At 41.9% G+C, this 19917-nt stretch overlaps 1 protein-coding gene across 21 annotated transcripts in view; it reads right to left on the reverse strand.

The window, feature by feature from the left end:
- rims1b (regulating synaptic membrane exocytosis 1b) overlaps positions 1-19917 on the reverse strand; it is a 116622-nt gene that overhangs the window by 36065 nt on the left and 60640 nt on the right. For 19 of the 21 annotated variants that reach the window (XM_061678686.1, XM_061678685.1, XM_061678684.1 and 16 more), the window contains 5 exons: positions 17252-17553; positions 14179-15002; positions 2781-2821; positions 2445-2555; positions 1582-1681 (listed from right to left, as the gene is read on the reverse strand). In XM_061678686.1, the coding sequence (XP_061534670.1) occupies positions 1582-1681; positions 2445-2555; positions 2781-2821; positions 14179-15002; positions 17252-17553 (1378 nt within the window). Of the gene's footprint in view, positions 1-1581; positions 1682-2444; positions 2556-2780; positions 2822-11185; positions 11978-14178; positions 15003-17251; positions 17554-18440; positions 18688-19917 lie in introns of those variants that run through there. The other 2 variants (XM_061678699.1, XM_061678705.1) reach the window with 2 other exon arrangements.

Consider the following 19917-nt stretch of genomic DNA (forward strand, 5'->3'; position numbering starts at 1 on the left):
ATATTTAATAGTATTAAATAATATTACAGCTATGCAAATAATCAAGTTAAAATGATATAATGAAATGTAAAAACTACTTTAAGCCTCTGGTTGTGTATTCCTCAGCTGTAACACCAAGTCAGTCTTGGCGTGCTGAGAACAAGGGATCCTCAGCCAATAAACAATGTATACAGTAGTTGGTATACTGTTTGATGCTTTACTACTTCCTTGAGTCTTCATTCAATGATGCCATTTGATGATTTTTGCATTCAAAATTGAGTCTATAGTGTTTATAAATGCTGTGGGTATTAGGATTGTACAATTTGTGAGTAAAGAGGCTTTATGGAACTGGACCCCTGTCTGGGATGATGACATCTGACGATTGTCTGAGCAAGTATAACGTCGGCCTAAAATACTGTATGTGGGGGGGTTTTCAGATGCAAGTGCATGCCATGCCATCATATGATCCACTGTGCACAAAAGAACCATATTGTACCACCCAGAGAACAACGGGGGTGTGGAAAGGCTAATTAGAATTTTGAAGAACTAAATTACGGTTTGCCTGGATAAGGGGCACAAATTCAGCAAGGTGCTTACCCAGATTCTCCGGACCATCCAGGCTACCATGCAAGCAACAACTGGGGCATCTCTATGTCAACTAATGACTCGAGGAGAACTGAGGTAGCGTGCAAAGACTGGGCTGGGCACAGAACAGACCTGGACTACCTGCCAATACAAGCTTGGGACCTATTGATTGGAATTATTCCAATGGCTGGGTCCAGTAACCTATCGACTGGAAAATGGCACGCCGACCAACTACACCAGGTTGCAGTTCCAGCGGGTCTCCAGTGGTGGCCTTGGGTTGGCAGACAGAGTATCTGGAGGACATTGTGTTCGAAGTAACTTGCTGTTGGTTGCCTGTGACTTGCCAATGTGAGTGAGCGTCCCGGTGTTGTGGGACGATGTGAAGGAACAATGAATGACTATATGGAGGGTTGTGTTGCTTCGATAAGTGGAGAAAATATGATGTTTCTAAATGTTCTGTGTCAGTTATGTGCCTTGTTACTGGCCCGTAAAGAGTTGTCAAATTTGGGTATTTGGTCTCACACCAATAGAAACACAATCAGCGTTGATATCAACCTCAAACTTATCTGTATCGATCGATTGATTGCTTGCTCGATCTCTCGCTCGCCCTCTCGCTCTATCGATTGCTTGCTCCCTTGATCGCTTTCTCTATCTATCGCTCGCTCTGTCTATCTCTCTATCTAGAGCGAGCACAACATTCAGACAGCATCTTCAGGCATTAAAGAAAGAGCACAAAAATATGTGGAGACAATGAAACACTCGAACAGTATGTAAATTACCTTGTCAGGTGACATTTTAACCAAGAAAAACACACTTACAGGATTGTAGTATTGTATTTTATATTGATATTTTGCTGTATTTATGTTTTATTATTGGAGAATTCATAAATAATTATGAATGTCTTATACGCCATTACAAAAAATAAAAACATTCTGACTTTTTCCAAACTTGCAAAAAAAACAACACTCAAATAGGCAAATTTGCAAATAGCTGGGGGATGACAGTAAACCTGCTAACCTGCTCTTAGATGTCCCACGACATCTGCCAGGCTTCCTTTTTTTACTTTGGTGATGAAGGCCCCAAGTCTTCCGGTCTCTGTAATCTTCCCACCAACAACCTGGACAAATAAAAAGATTGAGACTCAAGACATAATTAAGATCACAAATACCTCCCCTGAGGGTAACATGTACTGTATTGTTTTGATAGCTGTTTGTTAGTTTGTTTGTGCACAGGACTTCACACAAAAAAGATGGAAGATTCTCACAACATTTTGTGGTACAAGAACTGATATTTTGGCTCAAATAGATAAAAATGCAGACAGATGAATTTCATTTTTATTGCTGCTGTTTTGAATGAAACTGGCAATGAAATGAAATAACCTACCATGCATGTTTTTGGGATGTGGGAGGAAACCGTAGTGCCCGGAGAAAACCCACGCAGGCACGGGGAGAACATGCAAACTCCACACAGGCGGGGCCGGGGATTGAACCCCGGTCCTCAGAACTGTGAGGCAGACGCTCTAACCGGTCTTACACCATGCCGCCAACGGACAAACTAATGTCTTGTATAAATACAAAAATACTGTATTTGCGTGTGAGTTCACAATAAAGAACATTCATTGTCATCTACATCTACTGTACATGCTGCTGATTCCAGAAACTGGCATGACTGCAATGGTCATAAAGTCATATGGTGTTAAACAAATTATAATTATATATACTTTTGTTAGCATTAAACCATGGCGTAGGTCTATGCTTTATTATTTATTGTTTATGCACACTCATAAGGTACTTGATTAGTTACATCATCAATCAGTCGATCAATCAATCATTTGCCAGTGTTAACATCCACTTTGTTATTGTAAATGTATTTCTGCTTACTTTTAGGCCCAGGAGGGAGCCAGCTTCTCGTGGCATGGCCGATCTCTTGCTCAGCGTGATACGTCCAAGCAGATGATCGCCTTCTTTCGATGGCTGCCACGTTACTGGATGCTAAAGGGACCAAATACAGTGATGTCAAAACATTTTAGATGATGTGTCACATAGTGAACATACTGTGACACAAAGAGAAAGACATTTAAGAAAGTACTGTTTGACAGTAGCTCTATTTAATTTGTTTTTCTGCTCACATTCTAATCAGTTAATTGATAAAGTTAATAACTTACAAATCATACCATGCAAAAATGAGACAAAAATTAATATTCGGCTGAAACTTACATGCCACACTGTGGGATCAAGCTGATGACAGTCCCAATCACCTAGACACAATAAAAAAAGATAAGGAGCTTCACTTGTTATTTCATATAAATAATTAAAATCAAGACCAAAAAAAAATGTTTAGAACTATGGTTACAGTTTGAAGAGGATGAAGTGGTCTGGATAAGACGCCCACAAGCAGGAGACCTGACTAAAAGCATTGAGACCAACAGAATTTTAAGGATTCTAGTCAAACCTTTCCTCGTGTTTGGAAAAATAATATGCTCTGACCCACACCTCTTAATGCCCCTCTCCACAGTGTTGAATGTTTGGTTCCTGGCATGTGTTTATGGCAAACAGAATTCGGAAGACTCATTTAACTGGGTGATAACAAACTCTAGTATAAAACCTCGGTTAGATATCCAAATTACTCATGGGAATAACTTGGTCTAAGGAGGTGTAATACACCTCCATGATACTCTGAACATTGGACAATTATCTGACAAATGCATTGCCACAATAGTATTCTCATCTTCAGATAAAACAAACAGGTTATAATGTCAGAAGAAGACGTAAAGCCTTCCCAGAAGTTTCATTTTAGAAGATAAGTCAAATATAAATGTCTGGATGGAAATGTTGAGTGACAGGGAACAAAACCCAAACACTATTTGGGAAGCAGAAGGGTCGTGGTTCGTGTGCCTCTGCAAACAAAACCATATATGGCCACTAGCTATTAGAAAGATGATAGTCTGCTTCCTGACTACTTTATTTGAGCAAGTCAGCGGAACCGCTGCTTAATTAGCTCAAGAGGCGCAGCACTCTTCACTCTGACATCTCTCCTTATACGCCTGCATGGGTGTGGTCTGCATCTACAGCGTAAACAGTGTAAATCCTGTGGGATGTTCCAAACAGGTGTTTGATGAGCATTCCTCAACTTTCTCAGTCTTTTTTGCCACCTGTCCCGGCTTTTTTTTGGAACGTGTTGCAGCCATAAAATTCAAAGTTAATGATTTTTTTTTGCTAAAAACAATAAAGTTTGAATATTAAATATCTTGTCTTTGTAGTGTATTCAATTAAATATAGTTTGAACATGATTTGCAAATCATTGTATTCTGTTTTTATTGATGTTTAACACAATGTCCCAAGTTCATTGGAATTGGGTTGTAAAATACCTCTCTGGCTGCCAGGCTCAACAAGAACACAGGTTGGGAAATTGAAAATACTGTCTGAGTAGACATAACGGACCGTGGTGCTTCTATTCTGAAAAGTCCCATGACAATGCTTGGGAGAATAAATGCTGACTTGACACTTTGTGTTGCTGAATAAACCATTTTGGTTTGGGATGAAAACACACTGGTTATTGAATCCGGGGAATTGGGCTGCTTCTCTGACTAATGCTACTCTACATTAAATCAGTGTCCCCCACTTTTCACAAGTCAGCCGGAATAGAATCCAGCCTAAAGCTTGGTTTATGCTTGATGCATTCGTGACGTTCACATGCCTCCGTGCGACCAAATTACGTCATTTGAGGAACCACGCCCTTCCGTGTGGCGTCCGCATAGCCCCAAATTTTAGAAACCCCACGTAGGCACGGGGAGAACATGTAAACTCCACACAGGCGAGGCCGGATTTGAACTCAGGTCCTCAGAACTGTGAGGTGGATGTGCTCACCAGTCGTCCACCGTTCCGCCTAGGCATATTTCTAAATCTCTAAATGGAATAAGACAAGCTATGGTTACTGTTATGGGTAGAAATATCGAAATCGCTGGGCAGATTTTGAGACAGATTTGCAAGAAAAAGTATGTAGCCATATAGCAGTGACAGCTAGTCAAGAGAGGGCGCAATAGGGGGTCGCACAACACTCAGCTGAGTTAATTTGAATAAGACAAACTTTAAATCATGAAAATGAAATAATAAAATACAAATATTTCAAAATATCTATCTTTAGATGAGCAGGACAAGTAGTATATAGTTACTGATGAGTAAAGATGTTTCATTCATCCCTGATTTTGTGAATATCTCGTACTGTATTTCCAGTCTGGGGGTGCACAAACCTTTACCCAATGGGCCACTTCGTCAAGTCAAAGTTCTAACCTTTATATCACCTTTCCTTCTGCCTAAACCAGACTACAAGACAAGTTTCGTCTCTCTCGATGACACTATGTCAGACTACTGCCATAAAATCTAGCCGTGTGTCAGTCAGGCACTGGCAACACAACACGACATACATTACGATATCACTGTATCACGTCTTTTACGATCATTGGGCTCCATCTTGTTAAATCAAACACTGTCGGGGAAGAGGGACCAGAAAACGTGTCAATGCCACCAGATATAACCGTTACCATGGTGACAACACAACTATTGTAATGTATTGTAAAGAAAAGATCAAAAAGAGGAACGACGTCTGGTGTTGTCCCTGGGTGCTCTGGGGAGGACAGTTTGGGTTGTCCTTTCTTCAAGGAGAGCTTGAGGTAATATCCACGTTACATATTTTTAATTAGGGCTGCAACAATCCAACTTTTTCACTTCGAATCTGATACCGATATTGCAGTCTGGAGTTTTGACCGATTCCTGTCCAATATCAGCAATAATCATACATACATTACTTATTTTATAGGGTGGAATGTTAGAAAAGTCTTGATCCAATTGATATTACTCAAACAGAGAGCAATGATTAGCAACAGTTGGTATTAGGATAACCTGGCCCATTTATTATTAGCCAATGGGTTACATAAAGTAACTTTAAAAATAAAAATGTATTACATTAGAATAAAATAAAAAATATATGATAAATAAATACGTTATACTTTTAATGTGCAAATAAAGTTAAATTTAGTTTTTTTTTTTACTGTCAGTATATGGTGGGAACAGCATTTGCCTCCTCCAATTGTGCGGCAATACACTTTTGAACTTCTTGATGCAACTGTGGTTTAGTTTTATTGACAATGTCGTGGCGGATAGGAAATTCGGAATCATGCAGTGAAGCTCATGGTGTTTAGCGGTCTCCGCGTGTGCCTTGTTGGGTTCACTGTTCCTCCTGTGCACTTGACCTCTGAGGGGCAGTGTGGGGCAACGCAATGAGATACACACTTGCAGTAACAGAGAAAGTAAAAGAAGTCACGATCAATAGTTAATTTAACTTGTTTTCACAGACTTTGATAAATATACATCGTCATTTTAATGTTTAAGATCATCAAACAAATGTAAATATCAGACAAATAAAACCCAAGTGAACTTAAAATGCTGTTTTGAAATGGTGATTTCATTTATTAAAGAAAAATAATATTCAAAGACCATCCGCCAACATCCCCTGGACTCACGGCTGTGGTGTCCTTGAGCAAGAAAGACACTGATACCCCGAAATGCTCCCCGGGCACTTCAGCTACCCCCTTCTCCAGTGTGTTCCACTAACATGTGTATGTATATGTGTTCACTGTGATGGTTAAAATGCAGAGAACAAATTTCGTGTGCATGCATGCATGTTCATGACAATAAAGGTGATTGTTCTTCTTCTTCTTGTTAAATCATGAATTAATTGTGGCTAATCATAATTTTTGGTTAAATTTCACTGATCATGCCCAAGCCTGATTGCCTCCAGACCTGTTCAATCAAGAAATCACTTAAACAGAATATCTACCAGCAAAATCAAGTCGGACAAAAGATCCAAAAAAGCTGCACCAAAGACAATGATCCAAAGAAATTTCAGAACAGTATTTGACATTTATCAGTCTGGAAAGGGTTACAAAACAATTTCTAAAGTTTTAAGATTCCAACGAACCATTGCGAAGAGCCATTATCCTCACATGGAGAAACATGGAAGAGTGGTGAACCTTCCCAGGAGTGCCAGCCTACAAAGATGACCTCAAGAAAACAACAATGACTCATCCAGGAGGCCACAAAGGAATTCAGGACAACTTTCTAAAGATCTGCAGGCCACCCTTGCCTCATTTATGGTCACTGTTCATGACACAACAATAAAGATGATACTGGGTAAAAATGGGATCCATGGCAGAGTTGCAAGGCGAAAACCACTACTGACCAAAAAGAACATAAAGGCTCGTTTGTCTTACTTTTGTGAATTAAAACATGAATGATTCCTAAGACTTTTGAGAGAATATTATATGGACTGACGAGATGAAAGTTGAGCTTTTTGGAAGGTGTGTGTCTCGTTACATCCAGTGTAAATGTAGCACAGCATTTCAGAAAAAGATGAAAGAAAAGAATCACACCAAGTCAAACTTGGTGGTGGTGGTGTGATGGTCTTGGGTTGAATTGTTCCTTCAGGATCTAGACAACTTGCTGTGATTGATGGAACCCTAATTCTGCTCTTTTAACAGAAAATCCAGAATGAGAATGTTCAGCCATCAGTTTGTGACCTCCAGCTGAAGCACACTTGGGTTGTACAGCAGGATCACGATCCAAAACACACCAGCAAGTCAATTTCTGAATGGCTTAAAAAAACAAAATGAAGGTTTTGGAGTGGCCTAGTCAAAGTCCAGACCTGAATCCAATTGAAATTCAGTGGCATGACATTAAAAAGGCAGTTCATCTTCGAAAACCCTACATTTTTGCCAAAATGCAGCCAAAATATCTCCAGAGATGTGAAAATGAAAACGCTTGATTTCATTTGTTGCCGCTGAGGATGGCCCAACCAGTTATTAGATTTAGCCGGCCATTACCTTTTCGCACAGGGCCAGGTAACTTTGAATATATTTTTTCCCTTAATAAATGACCATTTAAAAACATTTTGAGTTCACTTGGGTTATATTTGTCTGATATTTACATTTTTAATTCGAGAAGCAGACCAATACTTTTTCACGGGATTGTATGCCAGAGAGTATTGTTTATATTGCCTGTTTGTATCTGGTTATACAGCGTTTGTGTAACAATATTGATTGTTTTGAGAGATTTAAGTGCTGCGAGTTTCATTCAAATTTTCACTAGCCGTCTATGCTGTTTTTCAATCATTGTGTGTTAGCTTTGAGCTAGCGATTTTTGTAAAGAAACCACGTCCGTGATGTAGTTGAACATTCAAAAAGTGTAATTATTTTGTTTTGTAAGTTAAGTTTTACAGTGAACTTCAACTGGAGTGTAAATAAGCGACTTTAAGCAAGCAACATTCACTCTCCTTGCTACTATGTTAGCACCTTAGCAACCTGTTGTTGTGATCCTGTGGGCTCCCCGTGCCGTCCGGGCACTGCTGGATAGAAGTGCTGGAGCAGAGCATGGAACGGACTGCGGCGTTTCAGTGTCCTTCCTCAACAAGTTGTCCCCATCTTTGTCTCGGGTCGTCTACCAGAAGCCTGGGAGCTTGAGGGTTCTGCACAGGACTGCTATTCACTGTTCCCAGTATTGCGCTCTTCTGGACGGAGATGTCCGATGTTGTTCCTGGTATCTGTTGGAACCATCCTCCCAGCTTGGGAGCATATTTGGTTAAGATGTTACGGTACACTGTTCCTGCTACCTGGTTATGCCGCTCCATGTATGCCTTACCTGCCAGTATCTTACACCCTGCTGTGATGTGCTGCTCTGTCTTTGGGGCTTCTTTGCACAGTCTGCATCTGGGGGTCCTGATTTGGTAGACCCCGGCCTCTATTGATTTTGTGTTTAGGGCCTGTTCTTGTGCTGCCATGATTATTGCATCTGTGCTGTCTTTCAATCCAGCCTTTTCCAGCCACTGGTATGCTTTCTCTATGTCAACCACTTCTTTAATTTGTCCGTGGTAGATGCCATGCACGGGCTTTTCTTTTCATGACAGCCTATCTGCCTCCTTCTCCTTACTGGGCTTCTGTTGCCTGAGGCATTTATTTAGTAGTTCGTCCCTGGGGGCCATCTTCTTGATGTATTCTTGGAAACCTGTTGTTTCCTCCTGGATAGTGCCTGTGAAGCTTACTCGTCCTCGCCCCCTCTCTTTCCGCTTTGTGTACAGCTTCAGGATGCTGGACTTGGGGTGGAACCCTCCCTGCATTGTAAGATTGTAAGGCGCATTCTTGTCTTGATGTCAGTGGCTTGCATCTCTTCGAGTAGCCAGGGTATTATGCCAGTGAGCTATCTGATTACTGGCAGGGCATATGTGTTATCTTAATCTTGCCATTCAGCTGACTATTCAGGATATACTGTATATATATATATATATATATATATATATATATATATATATATATATATATAAACATCAATTGTCTGTACTGCTTTATATATATATATATATATATATATATATATATATATATATATATATATATATATATATATATATATATATATATTATATATATATATATTATATATATATATATTCAACGTGTTAATCATGATTAATTAATTACGAAAAATATTGACGCACATCACAGTTTGCTTTCTAAACAAACGCGGAACCTTTGTCTGTGAGTGCACAATTTCCTGGTACACCGATTACACTGATGAACACATCGAACATTTGCTTAACCATATCTCTACGTGGCTTACGGCTCACACAATGAAGGAATCGGATGAAGGACTACTGGGAGGCAAACCTAACGTAAAAAAACTACCCCATGGAAGCCACGATAAAAGGATGGCAAAAAGGAGTTTGCATACCTACAGACCACGTAGACCCTCCTGTACAATCTAAATGCAAAGCATGTCAGAGCAAGCACAGAGAAAGCCGGAGCTGTTAATACTAGCAGTCACAGTACGGCTTGTCGGCAAACCAAACTCGAGCAAAGTGACCGGATTCAGGACCAAATCTACTAAGTCATCATAGGAGAAAATCACAAGTTCACTGGAAAAGTGGATTGCTCTGGACTGTCGACCACTACTAGTAGTAGAAGATGAGAAAATATGCTACTGATAGCGACATGCAATCCAAGTTGTCAACTGCCATGCAGAAAGACTCTGTTATTAATACAAATTACATCGGCGTCACTGCACGCATTACTCATGTCATAGACAGGACATGGTATCTACAGTCTTTTGCCATGACCACCAGACACTATGCTGAAAACTGTGCAGAGCATTTTCTCTCTGTTACAGATGAATAGGGAATTCTACAAAAGGTAACCAGAACAGACATTGCACAAACATTGATAGCTGCAGCAAGACACCTCCCATTCCAACACATGCTTTGTATTGCTCACATCTTAAAAAGAGCCATCACTGTTAGCCTTGCTGGTAGTTGATTTAGAGATGCAAACTACCCTGAAATGACACTTTAGGTTTCGGTTTATTGACTTTTGACCAGGAAATATTTGTTTTTGTACTGTTTTGTATTGAAATACAAAATAAAAATGTTTCCAGAGGTAACAGTTTTCATATCAATGTCTATTATTTTATTCAGTTAAGCACAAAAATCCATCTAAATTAAAAAAAAAAAAGTTTTTGGGGACAAATATTGTTATATGATTAAAATGTGATTAATCAAGATTAATTAGTGACAAAGCCTCTGGTGAATGAGTCCCCCCCCCCCCTCCACCACTAATATATATATATATATATATATATATATATAAAGTATGTATGTATGCATATACAGTACGTATGTATGTATATGCTCCCCTGGAGAAAACTCCACCAGCCGCCACTACAATACATTTATGAAATTGATTCTACAGAAGCCTCGAGCATGCCATGTTCCTGATTCTCCACTGTGGGCTCAGTCACCAAACATTTTTAGGTTTTTTTTTTGGGGGGGGGGGGGGGAGAGGAGAGAGCAGGACAGCGTCAGATGGACACAGTTTCTGGGTGTATAGAGATAGAGGAGGTCAGTTACGTGTGGTTGTGGCCAAAGCATGGCGGACTTTGAATGTAAGTAGGAGACGTTTCAAGACTACGCAAGACCGATTAATTGGAATTGACAGAAAAGATAAAGAAAAACAATATGTAGCAACCATATTTTTAAAACATATCATTCAATATATCCCCTCCCTGAGCCGTCACCTTATTGTTGTGGAGTGGTTTGTGTGTCCCGATGATTCAAAGAGCTAAATTTTGTTTATACCCCTGGTAGGATCACCCATGGCAAACAAGTCCTCGGTAAGGGACCAGACAAAGAACGGCTCAAATGACCCCTGATGATGGTGAACACAAATGGAACTCAGTTTCCCTTGCCCGGACGGTTGTCACCGGGAGCCCCCTCTCGAGCCAGGCCTGGAGGTGGGGCTCGAAGGCGAGCACCAGGTGGCCAGGCCTACACCCATGGGGCCGTCCGGGCACAGCCCGAAGAGGCAACGTTGGTCCCCCTTCCAATGGGCACCTGTGGGAGGGGCCAAAGGGGTTGGGTATGTAGTGAGCTGGGTGGCGGCTGAAGGCGGGGACCTTGGCGGTCTGGTTACCGGCTACAGAAACTGGCTCTAGTGGCGTGGAATTGTCACCTCTCTGGCAGGGAAAGATCCTGAGCTGGTGTACAAGGTTGCCAAGTTATGACTAGATATAGTCGGGCTCACCTGCACACACGGCTTTGGCTCCGGTAGCAGTCCTCTTGAGAGGGGTTGGACTATTTTCTACTCTGAAGTTGCCCATGGTGAGAGGCGCCGAGCAGGTGTGGGGACTGATTGCCCCTCGGCTCAGTGCCTGTACGTTGGGGTTCACCCCGGTGGACGAGATGGTAGCCTCCCTCCGGCTTGGTGATGACGCCTTCGGGTGGGGTGATGGATCCTGACTTGTTTGCGCCGTGTGGGGCGGTGGGTGGGGTGGGGTGGTTGGTAGGGGGGGTGGCATTGGGTCCCTGCGGCCCCCACCGGGTGGCCAGCTGTCGGTGCACCTTGGTGGGACCAGCGGACCGTCCTGGGTCCCTCGGTGTGGGACGTGTCCCGTCCGCCTGGCTGCTCTCGGGGGGAACCCTGGGCCTGATCCCGCCCCTCGATTGATTGGGTGGGGTCCTCAGCCGCTGCGGTGCAGCCACAGCAATTACAGGACACTTCTGTCAGTCTTTGTGCATGTAAAACGGTATCAATTCACTTGCATGTATCCGCAGACACACACCCCTAGGACTCTTTCACTGGGTGTGGGGTCATGCACTTATTGCGACAAATAACTAATGAATATGCAAATCGCTTGTGTATCCCCTCACTTATACTCTTGTTCTGTAGACTTTTATAATCCACATAATTAATTCCACCACACTTCAGTTGTACAGTCGGGTTCACAAACCTAGTCCTGCATGCTTCTTCTCCTGTCCTTGTCCTATTCTGTCTTGTCCTGTCGTTCCCTCACAGGGTGTAGCACTACAGGCTCATGCAACATCCCGGAAAGCGTTGGTGGACACCAGCGGTATGGGATGCCGTCAAGCTGAAGAAGGAGTCCCATTGGGCTTTTTTGGCCTGTGGGACTCTGGAGGCAGCTAATTGGTACCGGCTGGCCAAGCGGAACGCGGCTTTGGTGGTCAATGCGGCAAAAAATCGGGCCGTGTGGGAGGGGTTCGGTGAGGCCATGGGGAATTACTTCTGGACGGATTCGGGGAAGTTCTGGTCCACCATCCGGCGTCTCAGGAGGGGGAAGCAGAGCATGGTGTCCAGGCTCTCCCTTAGAGATAGGGTGAGAAGCTCGGTCATCCGGGAGAGCCTCAGAGTCGAGCCGCTGCTCCTCCACATTGAGAGGAGCCAGATAAGGTGGCTTAGGCATCTGGTTAGGATGCCTCCCGGATCCCTCCCTGGTGAGGTGTACCATGCACGTCCCACCGGGAGGAGTCCCTGGAGACGACGCAGGACACGCTGGAGAGATTTTCTCTCTCAACTGGCCTGGGACCGCATGGGATCCCCCCCGAAGAGCTAGACGAAGTGGCTGGGGAGCGGGAAGTCTGGGCTTCCTTGCTTAAGTTGCTCCCCCCGGGACAAGGCCTTGGAAAAGCGGAGGAAAATGGATGGTTGGATGGATCATTAAATATTGTTTATCATTGACCATTATAAGGAAAATTAAACTGGGCTCACATTATATCTATGGAGTGTATGGAAGGACTATGTCCAATATTCAATGCTATTGGACATTGTATATCCTATAGCATTGGATATACAATGTATTCACAATACGTCACCACTCTTAGCTGTGTTGCAAAAAACAATTTATAGATATCGAAAGAGTGTTCCCATTTTATTTTGCTTGGCAAAAAAAAAAAAGGCCATATCGTTTTAAAGGTTTTACTTAATGTTTTGGTGTATTTTGATTACATACCATACTACCATTTGCCTTACAATATTGTATATTCAAAGCAAGAGTCATTGTTTATATTGTTAGCATAAATCTTACCTAATTTCCATGAAGACACAGGTGAGAGTTACAGAGGAGGATACATTTTTTATTCATGAGAGCGTGTTTAAAAACAGGTAATAATCACAAACCACACCGTCTACCTATTGACCCACCTGAGTTATAGTAATCTGGATTAAAACATCTGGAACCCAACCTTACTGTCACCAATGAAAGAGCTAAACTTTTGGAGCCTATTTATTTCTACCTACGGCCTCCATAAAACTGATCCCCAATATGGTGAGTTTTCGCACAGTTGATTATCACTTGCATAGGTGTTATAGTGAGCTGGTTAATACAACATGCGACCGTGCCTTGACTTTAGCTTTTGCATCTGGCAGTTTGTCAAGCATTACATAGCAATAGAAACACTGACCTAATTCCATAAATCTGCTGGCCTAAATCACAGGGTCTCTCCAAATAAAGGAGCACTGCCCTTAGAGCAGCAATAGCCACGCCACAGAGGTGTAAATGACACTGCACCACAATGTGCTGTATGCAAATTCTATGATGTATGTCGAGATTTTGTTCCCCAATATCCTGATTTACTGTATACGCTATGCATGTACATTCCAGGAGAAGAGACAAGATTTGTCATTGTCATTCAAAAGTTTTCACAGCACTTTTTTTCTACCACCAAAAATGGGTAGGTTGCAAAGAAAGGGCATCCGGCATAAAAATTGTGGCAAACAGGAGTGACTCGCTGTGGTGACGCTTGATGGGAAAAGTTAAAAAAAAAAAAGCAACGACAACGCAAATGAAAAAGAAAGTCGCATCGACAACTTCATTCTCTTAAAAACACGTCTCGCTTTAAAAAGATAAGATAAGCTTTATTAGTCCCGTAATGGGGAAATTTGTAATAACTTTAATGGACCTTGAAATTTATTGCCACACCACTGATGCATATACAGTACAAATGAAATACAGGCATAACCTCAATGTGCTTATGAAGATTATGAGAATTCAACGAATGAGACATTTTTTGTGAGAAGAGATTGCAAGATTATGGATAAGCGTGTGAGCTCCGTAAAAGCTGCTTCAACAGGACATTGAATTTTGGTCACTATAAACTAGGGCTAGAAATGCAGTGCTGTTAATAATAGAAATCTGTTGGAAAACGGATGAAAGCAAATATTAAAATAATTCCAAAGAAACTTTATAAAACTAGTGGAGAGAGCACATCTGTGTGACTGACCTTTCTCGCTGATGCTTTCCATGTCCACGTCCTCACAGCTGGTGTACTCAGGCGTGGAGCCGCCCTCCTCCTCTGAGCTGCTGATGGACATCTGCCTCTTGTTTACTCCGCGCTTGCTCTTGTACGAGCGCGAAGGGGGCGGCCGCAAAGACTCAGACTGTTCCGAACTTTGAGAGTCCTTCCTCAACAACTTGTCCCCACCTTTGTCTCTTGCCGTGTGTGCTAAACCTGGCTCAAAGCAGCCCTTCTTATCAGGAGGTGCCCGTCCCCCAGGTTCCCCCACGGTCCTTTCCACAGAGTACGCACGATAGTTTTCTGTTTGGGCTTTGCGGTTTCCTCTCCTGGTCAGACGGCTTTCAGTCACCTGCGCTTCACAGCCTCCTCCGTCACCAGGCCCCAGTCCGACCTCGTTAATTGCAAGATCACTGTGTCTACGTTCGTGGCGGACCTTTGATACCTTGGCGTGCATGCGCATCTCCTGTTCCTCCTTTTGTGGCTTAACAGGGTATCGAGCAAGGTTGGGGTCACTACGATAACGGTTCTGGAACTCCTCCTCACGTAGCTGGCGCTCCCTCTGTTCATCATCCTCTGGTCGTCTCCGGTTTCTTTGTAAATGACCCAAGTTGTCTTCCCCATCATTATACTCCTGAGAATGGATCTTTTCCAGCCTGTGAGCATCTCTTGGTTGTCTCTCTCGTCGGTCCCCAGGGCTGACCCTCTCATCCAAAGATGACTGAGATGGCAACTTTCCGGCAGACCTCCGGCCGGTACCATGCCCCAGGCTTCCTCTACCATTCTGTTCATGGTAGGAAACTGGCCGTTTTCTAGATTAAAAATTAGATAATTAGATAATACATTATGGTGTACAGACACACAAACATAAACACATATGCATCCACAATGAGTTTCACTCGTTCTATGTCTTTAAATAGGATTACAGTGACACTAAGAAGCAAATTTACATTTAGCTTGAGGGGCTAGGCATGGATTAACAAATATTTGAAAAATAACGGTGAAGCATCATTAGTGAAGTAGAATTACTGGTCATGAAATCATTTACATTATACAGTTATTTCCACATTAAAAATGTTTACTACTGAAACCTTTGATCCTCCCCCCAAATAAATACAGTGAAGATCTTATTTCTTGTCCAATTTGCCAAAAAATAAAAGGTTAATAAACAAACAACATATAAACTCTCTATCTCTATGTAAAGTCTATATTGTGGTTCATGGTTCATGCCCCCTGGCCCGCAAAATTGCAGATTTTTAAGCAATGGTTTTTATGGTTTTTTTATATTAAGGCAAGGCAAGTCCAAATTTATAGTTGCGAGCCTTCAACGTAACACTAATTGTGGGGGATAGGGACTGGACCAGACTGGGAAGAGCGAAAAGCCGCAGGTAAATAACGCTTTGCTTTCTTTTTTGCTTTTGCGTTTCTGCTTTTCTTTTCTTTTTTTTCTAAAACCCAAACATTCTTGAATAAGCGGATATAAACTGCCACTGAACGTTTTTGGAGTTAGTATTACATGAATATTATATGGTTTGGTTGAAAATGTTTGTTTGAATACATAATGCTTAATCCATTTTGTTTTATGTTTAATTTTTACCGTAAACTTCAACTTGGAGTGACAAAAAAGCTCGAAGCAAGCATGATTTGCTTATTTAAAGGGTCTTCTTCTTTCTCTCAGAGTGATGTTATACAATAGTCTCCCATTTCTTGACAGCGAGAGAGTAATCTGTACTTAGGGATACTTAAAATGTGTGATTTAAAAAATTTAAACATTTTCAATGAATGTGGGAGGGGTAAAACTAAAGAATGTTTTTGGTGGTCTCTCCATATTGCAGGTGCTCCTCGTTGTCACGTCAGTTTGATTTTATTGAGTTCCCTGCTTTCTTTCAGTCAGGGTTGGTTCATTGTCAAATGTCATCTGTCGCTGTCGGTCATGTTTCCCATGTTTTTGGTTATAGTGCTTTTAGCCCTTTTTTTTTGTTACATTGAATTTTGCTGTTTTGACTTTGTTAATTTAGTATCTGTTTGTCTCCATGATCCTTGTTTGCCATTATTGTTTGGAAATAAATCCTCTTTTGAGTTGCCCGCACTCCTGCCGTGGCTCACTGCTTCCCTGCATTTGGGTCCACCACCTCCTTGCCTGCAACCTGCACAAACTCTGACAGGAAAGCCCGGTAGACAGCCAATTTTGAGCTGGATTCTCCCTTTCAACCAGTCAGCAAAGGCCAAATTTCTGTAAAGATTATGATTTATTATTATTATTATTATTATTATTACTTGGTTAAGAATTGAGGCGGCACGATAGCCGACTGGTTAGAGCGTCAGCCTCACAGTTCTGAGGGCCCGTGTTCAATCCCCGGCCCCGCCTGTGTGGAGTTTGCATGTTCTCCCTGTGCCTGCGTGGGTTTTCACCGGGCACTCCGGTTTCCTCCCACATCCCAAAAACATGCATTAATTGGAGACTCTAAATTGCCCGCAGGTGTGAATGTGAGTGCCGATGGTTGTTTGTTTCTATGTGCCCTGCGATTGGCTGGCAACTAGTTCAGGGTCTACCCCGCCTCCTGCACGATGACAGCTGGGATAGGCTCCAGCACGCCCGCGACCCTAGTGAGGAGAAGTGGCTCAGAAAATGGATGGATGGATGGTTAAGAATTGAACCAAAAACTGTTTGGGTGAAAACATAAGTGTTCATGAAAATATTTTTTTTTGCCTTTTATTATTATTAGTTATGTGAGAATCTCTCTTTGAATGTTTTGAACTCCTGTTTGGGTGCCAGTGTTGTTAAGCATCATCTGCTATAGCGGAGGTCTTTACCGATAGTGCTCATCTTCCCAAACGTACATCATGTTGTTCTTATTTTAAGGGAGACTGAATTAAGAGTACCTCTGCACTCTTATTGCTCACATTTTGCTTTGCTTTATTTCAAAGACAGGATTACTCAATTAGTTCCACACGACAGAATTTTTACCAATCTATGAATGTATTATTATACCCATCCCTAATAGCGATACATTCTACATGTAAGCAATATAATACATTTTGTAATGAGAATGTATCTTACTTTTCTCGAGGTGGTACACTTTGGGAGCGAGTACCAGGCATGGTGTCTGGAGCCTGAGAGGCAGTACTGCCAGCAGGCCCCTGTGTCCTGTGTGGCAGTTCTGTATTGCTGTTAGTTGTAGAGGACGGGGCTTGAGACTTGGAGCGGAGTAGCTTCCTATCCCGTTGGACGTCACCCCCTGTGGCTGGGTCATTCAAGGTGGAGCCCAGGCTCCCAGGCCGCACTCCTGACTCTGAAAACCATTCTCCTGATTTGGTGAGAATCTCTTGCTGCTTACGGCACAGGTTGCATACCCACATTACCTGTAGGGGGGTAAAAGGATGTGTTTAGCAGGCTCGTTCTATTAATAACAATAAATGTACTTATTTTCCAAAAGTGTTCGGACGTGCTTTTTTTAACTACTATATTATAAATTAAATTAAAATTAATATTAATAAAGGCAGCATGGTGGGCGACTGATTAGCACATCTGCCTCACAGTGCTGAGGACTGGGGTTCAAATCCCGGCCCCGCCTGTGTGGAGTTTGCATGTTCTCCCCATGCCTGGGTGGGTTTTCTCCGGGCACTCCGATTTCCTCCCACATCCCCCCCTCCCCCCAAAAAAAACATGCATGGTAGGTTAATTGAAGACTCTAAATTGCCCATAGGTGTGAATGTGAGTGCCAATGGTTGTTTGTTTCTATGTGCCCTGCGATTGGCTGGTGAACGGTTCAGGGTGTACCCAGCCTCCCGCCCGAAGATAGCTGGGATAGGCTCCAGCAGCCCGTAACCCTAGTGAGGATAAGCGGGAAAGAAAATGGATGGATTAATTAAATTACTGAATGAAGAGGTCAGGACAACCAGCGCAAAGTTTTTAATATATTGCTGACCTTTTCTCTGAAGCCATTGAAATACTGTACTGGCTTTGATACAGGTGAATGTAAGTCATTCACATAAAAAAGCATTTCATGATAATAACGTCATCATTGGTGATGAAATAAAATGTATCTAAAGTATTTAGGGAGTTTGTTGGTTTCATCTCAATAGACAGATGATTAAAATTGTTTAATTTATGCATTTTAACAATAACTCAGCCCTGCTGCTACACCACATAACATCACACATGATGATTGAGTATCATGGGCAGTGAAATGATCAAATTTGATTCCTCATCCTCTAAATCAGACCCAGAGACAACATTAAATACTCACATGGAAGCATTGTTACAGGATATCGCCTCACTTAAACAGCACAAAAGCAGGATTAATCACCCTCCGTATTTATAATCCCAACATTTATTTCTCAGCAAACCAATCCAGAGCACCAAAGAAAAGCAGTGATCGCTTGTATTCCACAGCAGAAACATAAGTTAAAAACAGGGCACTACTATTAATTCTGCAATCCATTTGATGATGTTTCTCAATCGAAAGCAGGATGGACTTGTAGCAGCCATTTTAGTAGTTAGCATCACGCTTGCCAGAGCACATTCATCCTGAATCCCAGTTGGCGCATGTCCAGACTAATCTAAAATAAATCAGCTGGTAACAAGGTCCACAGTGAACAAGCAAACGTTCAGCCACACACCACAGTCACTCTCATGTCGTTCTCCACCTCTTTACGTCAGAAGAGAGGTTGAAGATCATCTTTGTCCAGTAATCCTTTCAGCTTCTCGCTATTTTTTTTTAACTCATCATCAAATGACAATAAAAGCGTCCAGTTCTCACTTTAATGTAAAGTCCCCGTTCCCCTGTGATTCCTTCATGCATAATGAAAAAAACTGGAGATTAAACCAGAAGGAACCACAATAGAGTATTTGTATAACAATAAACTAAATGGTAAAGTAATACAATATTTTACAATAAAATAAAAAATAAAAATTATAATCTCAAAAAAGTGAAACTAATCTGTCACAAAAGATATTTCATTTGATGAACTCCAGGATATACCAGATAGAAAGTGTGATCCAGCAATCAAAAAGGTATCTTCCAGAGGAAACAAAATCACCATTTTCCTGGTACAGAATTACATTTTTTATTTTATTTTTTTACCTTTGTGGCTTGGTATTTCTTGAAAACTGTAGGATAATATTGGTAAAATTGTCAAAGAATGGTATAGACAATGCCATTACAAAAATAAGTATGCTCAGTTTTAGTATCAAATATTTCAGCTATCCTAAAAATATGAACTAAGATGATTTATATTCAGTTATCAATGGAATGCTTCTATAACAGTGACACATCTCAGTTTTACAACCCAGTAAGAGCATTTGTTCCCATGTTTGTTTTTGTGTGAATGCTTCCATGCATGCACGTGTGCATAGGTGTGAGAACCCAGAAAGAGAGACTCATTAAAAAATTATTGACTCTTGAAATGCTATGCGCTACATGACTTTGCAACGTTGTGTGGACATCGGGGACAGTGCCTCTGGATTGGCAGACCAGGGTGGTGGTCCCCCTTTTTCAGAAGGGGGACCGGAGGGTGTTTTCCAACTACAGGGTATCACATTCCTCAGCCTCCCTGATGAAGTTTATGCAGGGGTGCTGGAGAGAAGGGTCCGTCAGGAAGTCGAATCTCAGATTCATGGAGGAGCAGTGTGGTCTTCCTCCTTGGTGTGGAACAGTGGACCACCTCTACACTAGGGTTGGTAACGATAAACCGATACGACCAGATATCCCTTCATGAAGGACC

This window comes from Phycodurus eques, chromosome 6, assembly GCF_024500275.1.
Source record: "Phycodurus eques isolate BA_2022a chromosome 6, UOR_Pequ_1.1, whole genome shotgun sequence".
NCBI classification, from domain to species: domain Eukaryota; kingdom Metazoa; phylum Chordata; class Actinopteri; order Syngnathiformes; family Syngnathidae; genus Phycodurus; species Phycodurus eques.